This window comes from Scophthalmus maximus, chromosome 6, assembly GCF_022379125.1.
Source record: "Scophthalmus maximus strain ysfricsl-2021 chromosome 6, ASM2237912v1, whole genome shotgun sequence".
NCBI classification, from domain to species: Eukaryota; Metazoa; Chordata; class Actinopteri; order Pleuronectiformes; family Scophthalmidae; genus Scophthalmus; species Scophthalmus maximus.
The window spans coordinates 13,335,403-13,350,527 of NC_061520.1; the positions used below are offsets into that span (position 1 = coordinate 13,335,403).

General features: G+C 39.7%; 1 protein-coding gene across 1 annotated transcript; it reads left to right on the forward strand.

Moving 5' to 3' along the window:
- Nucleotides 1–438: 438 nt before the first annotated feature.
- Nucleotides 439–14,193, forward strand: LOC118309424 (S-adenosylhomocysteine hydrolase-like protein 1). The gene is made up of 17 exons (XM_035631539.2): nt 439–918; nt 3,933–4,044; nt 4,244–4,387; nt 4,597–4,697; nt 4,962–5,064; nt 6,021–6,115; nt 6,351–6,457; nt 6,541–6,657; nt 7,524–7,587; nt 7,876–7,964; nt 8,299–8,369; nt 8,504–8,598; nt 9,018–9,116; nt 9,670–9,738; nt 10,070–10,148; nt 10,732–10,852; nt 11,145–14,193. Exons 1-17 carry the CDS (start codon nt 739–741, stop codon nt 11,149–11,151), a joined length of 1,653 nt encoding a protein of 550 aa, XP_035487432.1. The 5' UTR covers nt 439–738; the 3' UTR covers nt 11,152–14,193.
- Nucleotides 14,194–15,125: the final 932 nt, after the last annotated feature.

Below are 15,125 nucleotides of genomic sequence, written 5' to 3' on the forward strand. Positions count from 1 at the left end.
TTTCTTTCCTATACGATCTTAAATCACACACTCATATGTTGTAACTTGTAACTGTATGTTCGTCACTTGATGCCAAAACGGAATATTATGCAAATTAGTACAGACTGTGTACTTCAAAGTACTAGTTAATAGTGCGGTATAGTGAGATGTTTTCTGCTTTGATGTCAAAATTGACAAAATTGGTCATTTACAGAATAATCGATTTCTTTGGCTGCTTTCTGAACATACATGTCATCAATGAAGCTACGGTGCTTTAGTAAAAATGTAAATTTAAGCATAAACAAAGTAATAAACATGAACCCCTGTGGTACGCTGATGTCAATGTCGTCATGTTTTGTTTTACAGTTTCGTCCCACGTACACGAACGCGTCTTAGCAAAAGAAACGCCCCCTTTCAGTGTGTTAGTTGCCGCCCACAAACTTACTAAGCCAGCTGACAGCTGAGCCAGCAGGGAAGTACCACGACTCCGCTGCACGCAACATCACAGACCACGCAACGACATCAGTCAGCGCCAAATCAAAGACCACTCACTGACAGATACTGAAAGACTGTGGTTGTCCCCCCCCCCCCCCCCCCCCCCTTCTCGTGTTCGTGATTTGAAAGCCACTCTTCCTCTCGTTGTTGCGGAGCGAGGAGCCAGCTAGCAGCGGTTAGCTTCAGACGTTACTTACCGAAGGAGACTCAACGGTGGACGGTTGTATTTTCTGTCCAGGTAACGTCGAGTCAGCCGCCGCGAGCATGTCGGAGTCGGCCGGGGAGGCGAAGTCTGAGGCGAAGCAGGCGAGCAAAGAGGTGAAGGAGAGCGAGAACGTCGCGGAGAAGTACTCAGCCATGACCGTGAGCAAGAACAGCGAGATGAACATGGGAGACCTGTCGTCCGCCTTCAGCGCGGTGCCCACTCACAAACCCGTCAAGAAGGTGAGAGTCGGGCCAAGTGCCCCCTCAACGGCACAGCAGTGCACATGTACATGTTCCTCATCCGTTTGCTCGACGTGTTATTTTTTGCCAACGTTGTCCCACATTAAAGGGGGTGCGACCTGTGCATGTACCCCAGGAAATGATCGTTTCAACAGGTTTAAAATCCCTTAGTGTGAAATAGCTGCTCCCCTGGTAAACTGGTAAACGAAGGGGAACGTCCTGTTTTTAACTCTACACTTTCAAGCCCCAGAAATGTTACATTCATTTTCAACACATTTGAAGCTACACGGTGTTTAACACACATGCAGCTGCTCCCTCACTGAGTTGTCTCTGGAATACACTCAACACTTGGGACCTTCACTACAACTTCCACTTCAGTTTGTCACTTCCACTTGGTCGGTTTCTGTACTTTCAACACTTGATTTTTTTCCTTCTTGCAGCATTTGTATTCCGACTGCCGCGTCAACATAAACATACTGAGCACTATCAATGATTCACGTAACACAGGGGAACTAACATGGACTCTCTCGCAGTCTGTGCTGCCAAATGAATGAAGCCGGTACCTGTTGACCAGGTTTATGAACCCAAACCTCTCGTTTTCATGACCTCGTCCACCCCAAGGAAACAGGGCCTTTGTCTATGTAACGCTTAGAATATAACAATTCATTGCTCAAGGAACCAGGAAGCACATTCGTGAAAATTCTTTCGGAGTGGGAGAAGTATTTGCACGCCTCATTCGATACCTGTTTCTGACACAATCTCTAAACTAATTTTACATTGTGTAAACATGTCGCTCAGCTGTGATCAGGAATCTGTCAACACTGTCTCAGCACAAGATTTATTAGTCAGGCTGCAGCCTCATCATAGACCAACTGTTTAACATCTTCTTTCTCTTTCAGGCAGGGACCTAGTGTCACTGCAACTGTTATCTTGCATCATATGCATCCAGTGGAGTTCACTGGACTTTTGTGAAACGCTCACACAAGGGGCCAGTATCAACAGATGTGTTCCAGTTGCAAATAAACAAAACAGAAATCATGTCTTGGTAAAGAGTTGACGTAAAATCACAGTTTATGTAGTTTAATCTCGGTAAGAGCAGAATATGTTCCGGAACTTTTTCACAAATCCCCCAAATCAATGGTTTAATCCCGGACATGATGGAGGCATGTAGATATGAGTTAATTCTTGGTTATGTTTGAGAAAAAATTATGATGAATTTAGGTATTTAAAATTGATGAATTTATGTCTATTTTCATCCATCATGTGAGGTCAAAGGTAGCCCCAGTCGTTATTGTGAGTATAGAAAGTGGAATGTTTGCTGTGTCAGTGTGGTTTATATGTTATACATATGTTACAGATTAATGGATATGTCCTGTAGTTAATATTTAGGTATTGATGGTTAAGTTGCAAGAAAATGATTATACATGGGAATTAGGTTGGAGATCATGGTATGATCAAGTAGGATTTTGTTCTAAGAAGATGGTTATGTTAATTTTTTTGCTTCTTTTTATCACTCATGTCCCTTTAATCATATTTGTTGCAGTAATCTGCATTAAAAAAATAACAACAACAACAGTGGTGTAGGCAAGGAGCATACAATATTCTGGGGAAAAGCTCTCAAGAAAAACATCTCTAAGTTGTATTCAAACATTGTTATAGAGGTGCACAGTCTTAAATCTATTGGCTGACATGATTACTTTGAGTCATCACATTCATCCCAGTCAGCAGTGGCTACATCAACATGACTAGAAGAAGTCTGGCGGTAGCACTCGCAGTGAACGAACTCAATCTTTAACACAGCTACCTGAAAAACAAATCGTGTGTATCAGTCAGGCTTTGGGACCCTGGGCCCACACTATCCTGTCCAGGAGAAAATATGTGGTGTCTTGTCACGTTAAGCTCAAGGAAACAGCTTGACATTTGTTCTTGGTTGCCATGTTATTTTCACTGGTATGTGGAGGGTTTTTTCAGCACCGGTCCTCAACCAAGAAACCAGAGACGGACCTGACATTTTTTGCAAAGATGAAGAGAATTAGCGTGGCAGTAATGACACAAATTACTCTCACTCAACCTGGAGTCTGACTTATTAAGATCTAATCCAGTCTCCACATCCTCAGATTCCTTCTTTTTTTTTTTTGCTTCGACAACAAATAGTTTAAAATCTCACCTGGCATTGTAAAGAAAATGAAAAATGAAACATTTCAGAAACTGCTGAGTTTTTCAGATCTGCCCGTGTCCTCCTCTCCACACCTGGACTCAGTTCTGTGCATGTGAGAGGATAATGTTACAGCACCAAGACCATATTTCTCACTGTCTCATGTTTCTTCAGTGTCTGCAAAATCCATGTCAACGTGTATTTTTCTGGTTTAACTGCTTTGATAAAAAAAAAGATAGCTGACCAGGCGTAAAGCCATGTACACAAACCTATAACACAATTCCTTCCTCTTGACCAATGGCATGAAATGTGCTGACTGATCTTCTAAAGTAGTTCAGTTAACAAGCTGATTTCAAGCGGAGAGCTATGTGCAACTTTTGTGATTTGTATCTGACCGGATGCCTTTTGGACTGCAGCCCAACAATCACAAGTAAGATGGGGCTTATCCAAATCAAAATTTGGCCCGGGCAGCATAATTTTGGAACATCAGTCTCAATGGCGGGCTGATTGTTGGGCTGCAGCCCGACATCCATTTTTGGCAACACAACAAAATAGTCCTAATTGTTTGAGTTGGATTTTTTTGTTGCCAAAATATTTTTTTCTTCACTTCCTTTCATTCAAATCTAATTGTAAATAATATCTTAAGCAAAACAAAACCAAAGGCGGTGCTAAAACAATGAATTGAAGTGTTCTTTCTTTTGTACCCAACCTCCAGCTGAACCATGAGCTTTTGAATTGCGTATAGCCTAAAATTTTACTAGTGTGCATCCATTTAGGATGACATCAGTTTTAACTCTTGTGTGAAAGAATTGAATTTAAAGGCCGTTTGACAAAACCTTTTTCTCTTTTTTTTTTTTAGCAAATCCAGTTTGTGGAAGACAAGCAGGAGTTCAGCAAGTTCCCCACTAAGGCAGGCCGTCGCTCCTTGTCCCGCTCCATCTCTCAGTCCTCCACAGACAGCTACAGCTCCGGTAGGAAGGACAGTTGAATCTACCCCCCACTATATTATGTTATTTTATGTGAAGTATCAGTAAACTGATCACATTTAGTTCCTTAAAGAAAGAAGCAAGTCTTGAACAAAAAAATGTGTTGTCCACTTGTTCAAATGCTGAATCTATTGGTTTCTTTAATCATGTGAGTTCTTTGAAAAGCCTGTTTCCATTTTTTCAGCTGCGTCCTACACGGATAGCTCTGACGACGAGACCACACCACGGGACAAAACACAGGTCAACTCCAAGGGCAGCAGTGACTTCTGTGTCAAGAACATCAAACAGGCTGAATTCGGTCGGCGTGAGATTGAGATCGCAGAACAAGGTGAGGCAGAGAAGATGCAGTAACCTCGCCATTTAACTTGAAGGTTTTAAACCAGCCAGGCATGTAATAAACACAACACTAATGTGAAATATAGTTGTGATAGAGAAAAGGAAAATCGGGCTGAAAAAATGTTGTAGTTGATTTCAACATATAATGCAGCCAAGTGTTGCTGTTTTCCCCACTCATCCCTTCGTATGTTCTCTGGTCAGATATGTCTGCGCTGCTCTCTCTCAGGAAGAGAGCACAGAGTGAGAAACCATTGGCAGGTGCCAAAATTGTGGGCTGCACTCACATCACTGCCCAGACTGCGGTAAGATTTCTCTCTTCACTGGCTGCAGTGTGATAGTACAAGTGTGATTGTGCATGTTAATCAGAACAGGATTTTACATTCGTTGTTTGTCATTTTACACCAACTCAAATGTTATGAGTCCTAAAACCTAAAAGAACTCCAGGTTCCTTTTAACATTACATGATATTACAACACACAAATGATTGTTGAGCAGTATTTTTGATGAGTGAACTGGTCTTTTATGACCTGTCTCCTCTTGTTGTTTTTTACCTTTGTGTTTTTCAGGTGCTGATTGAGACTCTGGTGGCTCTTGGGGCTCAGTGCCGCTGGACTGCCTGCAACATTTACTCCACACAGAATGAAGTGGCTGCTGCCTTGTCAGAGACAGGTTAGCCGCAGAGATGAGAACATTTAGTCTCGGAGCTCAAAGACCATCACTCATTTTACCTGCAGATCTCACATGTGCACATGATAAACAACAGAGACATTTTTGAGATTCAATGTCAATCACCCACATTAAGATAAACACAACAATTTAGAAAATGTTCGTGAAAGACCACGGTCATAGGTACATGTGGTCCTTTCTTACAATCCATGTGAATCTCTTTGAAAACCAGGAACACTGTTTGAATTTTTTTTGTAAACTCTTGAATAATCAGCCCCGCAGAGATAATGGAAACATAAGATTTGCCATTTAGTGAAAGAACAGCGCTACTTGAGTCTTTTATCTGCGGTTGCTATGTGATGGTTTAAGTATGTACTCAATGTCCACAGTAGATCTTTAATGAGCTGACAAGCTGAGGGGGTTACTACAGATTCAACAGTGACTCATTGAATCAAGCATTTTTCAAAGGGAAGGGTACGTGTCTACTGTCCAGTAAATTATTGCTGTGCATAGTCGACTGCATGTTGAGCTGTTCTATGAGGATAACGTATACATTCTCATTAAACTATGTGGAAATTTGAAAGTGCAAATGTCCACAACTGTAGAACAATTTGTTTTTCAAACCCAAAAATGATATTCATAAAATGTCCTGGGAGCTGCACTAAATGACACTTTCACAAATATCTATTGTAGAATTAATATATTACAAAGATTGTAAACCAGATTGGCCAGTGTGTGTTATACTTAATTTTTTTGTTAATTCACTGTCACAGTGTCGGTAACTTTGCCGTCCTTCATTGTCATACATGAATGTAATCTCTCCAGTTTCTGTTTTTTTTTTTTTTTGAAGGTCACAGGGATTTTGTCATGTTCATCAGTCCAGACTGACGATGATGATGATGATGATGATGTTGTTGATGTAAGATTTGTGAAGATATTACCCATCTGCTATGCCTCAGGTGTGGCTGTGTTTGCCTGGAAGGGGGAGTCTGAGGACGACTTTTGGTGGTGCATTGACCGCTGTGTCAACACTGAGGGTTGGCAGCCTAACATGGTATATGGAATTTTTTTTTCTTACAGTATGTGTGTGTATTCTTTTGTGAATGATACACTGAATATGAAGAAACATTTTATTCACTTGAATATGTCAGACCATACAAGGCAGATGTAAATGCAAAAAATGAATGTCATTTATTTTGGATATTGAAATGATGAGTATTCCCCTGGACTAAGATTTATACTCTCCATTTACAAATGGAATTAATATATTTGTTCCTCTCACCTGTCAGATCCTTGATGATGGAGGAGACTTGACACACTGGATGTACAAGAAATACCCTAATGTATTCAAGAAAATCCGGGGCATCGTCGAGGAGAGTGTCACTGGGGTTCACAGGTAATTTATTGCGTAACTAACATACACTTCCTACAAATATTTAACCATGCAAAAACATGAAGTGAAATGTTTTGGCATTCTAGGTTGTATCAGCTGTCAAAGGCTGGAAAACTGTGTGTGCCAGCGATGAATGTGAACGACTCCGTGACAAAGCAGAAGTTTGACAACCTGTACTGCTGCAGAGAGTCAATCCTGGATGGGTGAGTAAATCTGTCGTGGAGGTATTGGATTGTTGGAAAGCTCGACAACAACACAGCACAACTTATGTTTGAACAGAAGAACGGTTTGTTAATTGCACGGCTTTACAGAGACATGAAAGGTTTGACAGAAATGTTAATATTCAACAAAGGCCCTTCCTCCCATTGTGAAAACAATTTGGAGTTAAATAAACTCTTCAATCTATTGACACCAAGGACACTGTTTAACAGAAGAGGGTGGACAATCCAGAAAAACCCAGATCCACAGAGGTCAGGTGCACGTATCACCTCAATAGCTTTTTGAAAGCTGCTGCATTTGTAATACTCTTCTGTGGTGCACACTGCAAACCCTGGACTCTCGCTGAAGCGGCCTGAGAACAAGCTTGTTCTATTTATTGTCCTGCTGTTAATTATCAGCTAGGCAGCACATGAACAGTCTTGTACTCTTTAACAGTGTCTCCACAGCTCTGCATCGGGTCAGCGATTTCCTACGGCCCCCACTCATAATTTATTGCTGTTCCTGTTTGATTAATTATCTGCAAGGTACACTGATGTCTTGTAGCAAGTGATCCATTATGAGTAGTGGCACTAAAAGTCAGCTTCAACAGAGCTTTAGATTTGTTGTTCTAAGATAGTCAAATATCTGTTAATAATCAGTTTTGTACAGAGTGAAATCTTTTATTCCACTGACTTGTCACATTATGCAGGACTGTAGGAAGTTCAGAATCACTTCACATGGTCCAACGAAAAAAACAATTTTGCTGCTCATATATCATATAGGGATGCAAGATTTTGGAGGTTGGCACATACCAAGTGTCAGTTTTTCACTTTCGTAAAATTTGATGTTTCTATGTCTCAAACGTCTGCAGGTTGAAGAGAACCACGGACGTTATGTTCGGAGGCAAACAGGTGGTCATATGTGGGTTTGGCGAGGTGAGACACAAACTGCTGCCATGTTGATACGTTGCATAAAAAACAAGCCATGGACTTATAGCACAGATCGCTGTCATCACATTTCATTGGAAAAATGTACAAAGCCAGTTAAGTGCATCTTTGTCTGACCGTTGAGTCTTTGCTGGTCAAGTTTTATAACTAGAGCCTTTTTGCATTAAATTCGTTCATGTTTGAATACTGACGTGAGTAATTTCTCTATTATTAGTCTGAAGGTTGTCTGAATATGTTAATTCGTAGCTCACACAGTGTATTGTTTTCTCTCCACAGGTTGGAAAAGGTTGTTGTGCTGCTTTGAAAGCTCTGGGAGCCATTGTCTATGTTACAGAGATCGATCCCATCTGTGCCCTGCAGGCCTGGTGAGGGAAAAAAGAACTGGGATCATCTCTGTGCTGAATGTATTGTTGTATGAATAGGAGAGACATCAGCAGGGAAAATAGCATAGTACAATATAACAATTTTTTATAAGTTATCTCACAAAATATTGTGAAAAGAACTTTATTTGTATAACGCCTTTAAAAAAAAAAAAAAAGGTTACATGTTGCTTTACAATAAAACATGATAAAACCAAAGTTCAAATTGCATTACAATGAAACATGATAAAACAATAAAACAATTATTTTCAATAATAGATATTGTCCTGTTTGTCACTGAGACTCAAATGCTGAACATCTTTCACTTGTGTGTGAACAGCATGGATGGATTCAGGGTGGTCAAGCTGAATGAGGTCATTCGCCAGGTTGATGTCATCATCACATGCACTGGTAAACTGACTCATCAGGATGCACATACTTGTACACAGTATACTGTAGTTCAACGCCCTTTGCACTATTTTCTGAGGGTTCTGTGCTAATGATGTCCTCACTGATTGGAGCTGGATGATTGTGTCTGATTGTAGGGAACAAGAATGTGGTGACCAGAGACCAACTGGACCGGATGAAAAATGGATCCATTGTCTGCAACATGGGGCACTCAAATACTGAAATCGATGTGGTAAGTTTTGTGTTTAGAATGGGAAAACTTCCAAGTTAAAAAGGTGCTGCAGGAAGGTCAGTCTCATTGTGCTGAGCTATCATAAGTTGCTTTCATACATGCACTGAAGTCCGGCGGACATTTTCCTGAAGTTTTCGAGAGAACGCAAATGTGAGAACGCAAATGTTGCCCGAGACATTTTTCTGAACTTTTCCTGCCAGCCCTTTAGTAAAATTTCCAGAAAATGTCAGAGTGTACCCATGTGAAAATACAGCAGGGAAATCTCTTGAAAATTGACTGCGACCGAGTGGGCATGTTGATGACACTGCTTTCCACAGCAGAATTATCCTCATGTCGTGCCTCATGCTGCAATTTTTCGGACATTTTCCGGAGTTCACGTCTGAAAACGTGAAAGGTGACGAGTCCCTTGTCTATTCCAGGCAAGTCTCCGGACCCCTGAGCTGACTTGGGAGAGAGTGCGCTCTCAGGTGGACCACGTCATCTGGCCTGATGGGAAGAGAGTTATTCTTCTAGCTGAGGTGACCAGGTCTACGTACATGATTATATGAAATCATACTAAGGATGTTGTGCATGTGATGAATTCAATCTCAGGTCTTTATTTTCTTCAATAATAATCTGTGTTCGTCTCATTTGGTGAAAACAAACTCATATTAGTGTCAACACCAACAAATATAGCATATAACCTATTTTCAAAACCGTTTTTTGTGAACAGCAACCCAGCAATCCATTTTCCCTTTATGAAATCATTTGAGCTCAAGGCAGTGGATTATGGAAATTATGAAATAGATCATTGGTCACATTTATTGTTTAGTAATATTCTTAAAATAATACCACTTTAACTTCATTTTATCAGTTACTGTAATCAGTTACATGCTTAGTAAAAACAAAAAATAAACAACCCACCCATAAAACAAAAAACTGAAATAAAAAGTTTTTAAAAACGAAATAACTAACCCAGAGGAAACGCAGTATTATTAAAAGTTAATATGCCCGTTCTCATTTATGAATGTTGAAACAGAGATACGTAGACGTTCAATCACATTGGGTTATTTTACTTGATTTTTTCCGTAGGGACGTCTCCTTAACCTCAGCTGCTCCACTGTCCCCACCTTCGTCTTGTCCATCACAGCCACGACTCAGGTAACATGTTGATGATGATAGCAGCTAATGACAGAGTATAGAGGGTTCACTATGGACTTTTCCGTTTGCTGCTATAATTTTGCCATCCCGGCAGACAAGCTCATGTCATCAGAAACACGAGTGGAACAGAAAGTATCTGAGTTGAGTTTGTTCAATAACGAAATAGACTCCTGTCTATAGAGGACATAATGGCATGATATTGTGTATGGTACACTTATGTTCTTCAATGTGCTGTCATTGCTCTATAAACAGAAGTTCATAGTTGCCGAATTTCTCTTCCTTAAATTGTGCCTTTACTTCCAATATGTTAATAATGTCTGTTTGTTTTCAGGCCCTGGCCCTTATTGAGTTGTACAATGCTCCTGAGGGACGATACAAGCAGGATGTTTACTTGCTTCCAAAGAAGATGGGTGAGGCCGAGATAACTGACCATGACCTGAAATATTTTAAGACCCTGTCAAACGGATGTCAGAGTGCTATTTGATTCTGTGTGATTCTTGTGGATATTGATTGTCGTTTACAGTAGCTAACAGTTGTTTACAGTCTGTGCATCACACCCCTGCGGCAAAGTTGATAGTCACTTGCAGCTCAATATTGGAAATCATGACGACAGTCTGCTCTCTATTGTCGTCACGACCTTCGTTAATGCCTGCTGATTAAAATCAATGAATCGGGACAGCGTAGATCAATGTGCGCAATTTTTTTAGAAGGGAATATCATTGGACACAAAATTAGTAAACGCCCCTGACTGCAGGATGAGTCATCTCCTCTACCTCCGTCTTTCTTGCATGTTAGTTTTGAGATTTCAAGTTCAAGACGGAATAAGATGGAAATTGAAAAATCTCCTTACATGCTTTCTCATAAACTGTTGTGACGGTGGGACTGTAACCGTCAGGCTGTGACTGTATAACAGTCAAAGGTTGATTGAGGGTTGAGTCTTGTGTGTGTGTGTCTCTGTCTCTCTCTTACCAAACCACATCTATGTAATTTCAGATGAATATGTTGCCAGTCTCCATCTGACCACTTTTGATGCCCACCTGACAGAGCTAAGTGATGAGCAGGCAAAATACCTTGGCCTCAACAAGAATGGACCTTTTAAACCCAACTACTACAGGTACAGGTCTACACACCTTAAACATAAACCCTCTGCTATCATTTAAACTGTGGCTCTTGTGATGGTTAAATATAGTTCATTCGTTTTGTTTTACAAAATAATGAACCAGCATTCATTTTTAGAGTCCTAATCCTAACACTGCTTATTTTACCAGAACATTAATCACAAAATGTGAATTAATTTCATTCAGAAAATGTAACTAAATCCTCATTTTTAATTAACACATTTTGTACTTGTTTATTCAAACATTTTCAAAATTTTTCTCAACTAAACCTGCTATTGGTGTTCACAGGTATTAGTCTGCAAAGGGACCACCAGCACACCTGAATGTGGACGGTACCTGGCATAACCTTTCCCTGAGACAAACAAAAGATTCATGTTTATTGTATTTTATCCTCTTCACAGGATGCAAAGCTTATATTTAGGCTAATTTCACTGACCACAGGAAAATTTTCTCCACTTTCTGCTACCTGCAGACAATATACATGGCACCTGGCAGACTATGAAATGTAAATGTTATGACAGCACTTGTATCGGCTGTGTATTTTCTGATGCATTTACATTGATGACTCCCAGGTTATTTATAAATCAGATGCATATTGAATAATGTATCAACATATCGTGACAAATGACTGTGACACAGAAGGGTTACAGTTGTTTGTAGTTTGTCTGTTTGTAGTTTAACAATCATTAATCAACATTTTTGATATAAACATTGTCTCAAATTGCCCCATGTAAATACCAAAGGGTCATTTGAAATTAAAACCCTTAAAGCTTTTTAGCCACTTTTAGCGCTTTGTTTCGGCTCAACCTCCATTTTTACACAATAGAAGCTCAGACAAGCATCCTCTAGACCAAAACAACATAGATCCAGTGTTAACTCTGAGTTGGTGGACCAACTCGGAGTTGGTGAATATTGGACATAAATGTATCAGGTGACTAATTAGATTCCACTGCATCTCTCCTGGCTGTCGAAGGCCATTGTTTGCTTAAAATTAGCCATAGCAACTTGAAAAGCTTATTGTAAATCAATGCTGTGCATGTGTGAGTCTCGTTTTGTAAAATCTCTCATTGCAGCTTTAAACCTTTCTGTCTGTTTCATACGGCGTCACTCACTCACTTCATACATTCCATCCACGAGACGAAGAAATGTCCTGACCTCTCTAGTACCATCACTGCAGCACTTTTTGACTATAGCAAACATTAGAAGTGAAGATGTGTCTATTTCTTTTCTGAGGTTTTGGTATCTGGTAAGAAGAGTATCTGCACCTCAAGGTATTTAAATATCTCAAATTATCTGTGAATATATTTCTATCACATCTGCACTGTGTCACTGACTCTCTAATCTCACTGCCATTCTCATAAAATTACTATTTACAGTCGAGATTTAACATAACTAGATATTTTGATACTCTATGACTTATGCCATCTATTATGTCAACCTTTCTAGAGTAAGTTGACTCTTGCAGTTTTGTGTATTCTGTGTAATGCACGTCGAGCAGTGTTGCATACAGTATGTTTATGTACTGCATGTGCAGCAGCGTCTGATGATCCAGTATAGTAACAGTATTTGCTGAAGTGCAACACTGTTATTAGATTTGCCACAAGACTCTGATCTTGTGTTGACTAGAAGATGTCTTTTTTCTTTCTCACATGCTCTTGGCTTAGACATGGATAATCTTTGTTGTCAACACATTTGAATAGAACATGTTTTAACTTTACCTCTGTTTTTTTGCTCTGTAGCACTAGTATTATAGCTATTCTAATCCTAATGCTACCTAATTTTGTTTTATTTCCTGAAAATATGCATTGTTTAAAAGGCTTTAGCACTGTTAAGTGGGTTTAGTTTAAGCACAAATTCAATATGCCACATTTACTTATCTATATTAACATGTAAGAAATGTTTTTCCATTGTAAACATGCTGTATTTTATGATGGTGGTCTGTCGGCTAATCTTACTCAAAACAGTTGAGAGTATTACAGTCCCTGCCGAGGGTTCAGCACCATGTTACCTCTTTAAGGTAAAATCTGTTCAAATCACCCCTCAAAAAACTGTGTTACAGCTAAGTCCTGTTTTCAAATGAACTGTAATTTCATTTTTTCCTTTGTTAATTGGTTATTTTCTGTCATTTATGAATTATTAGCCGGCAATATACAACTATGAAATGCTCTCATCTGTGCAATAGCAGCTTTAAGGGCATTAGACCCAAAGACTTTCAGTGAGAACATCATTGTCAGCTAGATGAGCGCTGTAACCATGGTTACTGGTCACTTGACAGTGCCTTGTGACTCACTTAGTACTTTATACTCACATGTTCAAGTCTGTATAGTAATGCCCAACGTGGTTGTTTTTCTGCGATGTACAGTAATAGCTATGCAGCAAAACACACTCAGTCAGTGTTTCACTTCTGCTTATTTAAATCAGAGTTTTACATTGACTCAAGTATGCACAACTGTAAGATCAGTTTATACAATTTTATTAGGCAGCATTTTACATAATGGTGTTTTTATGTATTTTAAAAAAAACAACCTTTTATTTTATGTATTCGTGCAGTGCCCGTCAAGCTGGAGTGTGATGTTTGATGCCGTCATCAGTGAAGTGATCAAAAGATTGTGTCTCTAACGTTCAACTAATACTTGGAAAATGTCTGTCGTTCATTCTGTCTGTCCATCTTTTGATTTTCTCTCATACTATTGATTATAAAATATGGCAGGTATATTTCTGAGGACCCTGGGAAGTGCAGTGTTGACTGTGTTTTGGATGAACATTTGTCAAGACCACAACCCTGTGCAGTAATATCACAGAATGCTGTTATGTCAGTTTGTTAAGTGAACCCATCAGGGTTTTACCAGTTCATAAGAAACATGGTGTTGATGTTACATGGTTGCCATGGTAACATCAAGTGCAGATTTTAGTTTTAAATACATGAAGTGATTCCTGTCTGGTGATTTCTCAAGAGGCACTCGTCCAAAACAAAAGACCATTACATTCGACACTGCAATTCCATTGGGTCCTCAGCAACACAACTGCCAAGTCAATCGGTTGAGCAGTTGCAGCGACAGTTGAAATTCAGGGATTTCTCCATTTATAGTTGTTTCTGTAGCAGACGGCTAGAATCTTGTCAGGTTGAAGTAAAAGTGTGATTTGACAGGTGGTCACTGTTGCTGGTTTGAAGGTTTTGATGTGGAAACCAAGTTCAATTTGATATACTAGCCATAGGCCTATATACTTTCAAAATTGTAGTTCTAGTTGAGTTTGAAGGACATACTTTCAGTAGTATACACGCTGTTAAATTTCTGTGCACAATTCCCTCTAATAAACTGCTGTTTAGATTTGAAAATGACTTGGATACATAATTTCACTGACACCATTTGGTGCATAACGAGAATAGGGAGACCCCTTCACCTTCACAAGACATCTTCCAAAATCTTCATCAGGGTTTTGGGAAGTCTCTATTTGCAGATGATGTCGCCATCTGGAGGAGAGTGGGGAACATTGGTCATTTGATCTCCCAAACTCAGGAGGCCTTGGACCAGGTTTGTTCAGTGGGCGGATAAGTGGGGATTTAGGATCTCCAATGCTAAAAGTAAATTCATGATCTTTGGCTTTAAGAGAAAAATCCCCGCTTTAAATCTTTCAATGTACGAGAGTCCCCTAGATCATCAGATCATCAGATCTGTTAGATCGGTAATCGCCTTTGGCATCAGAAGAAACAAACTGGCTTATTGGTTTAAACTAAGTAGGCATTAACACAGCTCTGCAGCCTAATGTCTCGGGGAAGACTATTGGGAATTTTTTGTAAATCTCTTGTGAATATAAAACACATTGCAACAAATATTAGACTTGAGCAGGTCTGTCCTATCCTGTCCTAATCCTTTCTGGTTTCTCCCTGAACCTGAAGTAGATTTATCCCTGCTCAGTCAGACATGCAGGTAAAAATCCTCAGGGTAGTTATGTCTACAGACACGTAAACCCAAATTCCAGAATTAGTAAATGCAGATTTTGACCGATTGATCAAAGGGTCCAGTCTCTGGGAGAGATGGATTTGGAATCAGTCCGGCATGTGGTTTTTGTATATAATAAACACAGTAGTGAAAGACAACAGTTATTCATGCAGTTGTCAGATCTGGGCTTTTCGTCTTTCTCTTTTAAGTGTGGAAGCCTTAGAACTGCTCTGCCAGCAAGTTGAAAATGAGTTTCAGATAGAAAAACAGCCTTAACTGGCCTGTATTTAAAACAAAAAAACTTAAATAGACATTCTTAAACCATTAC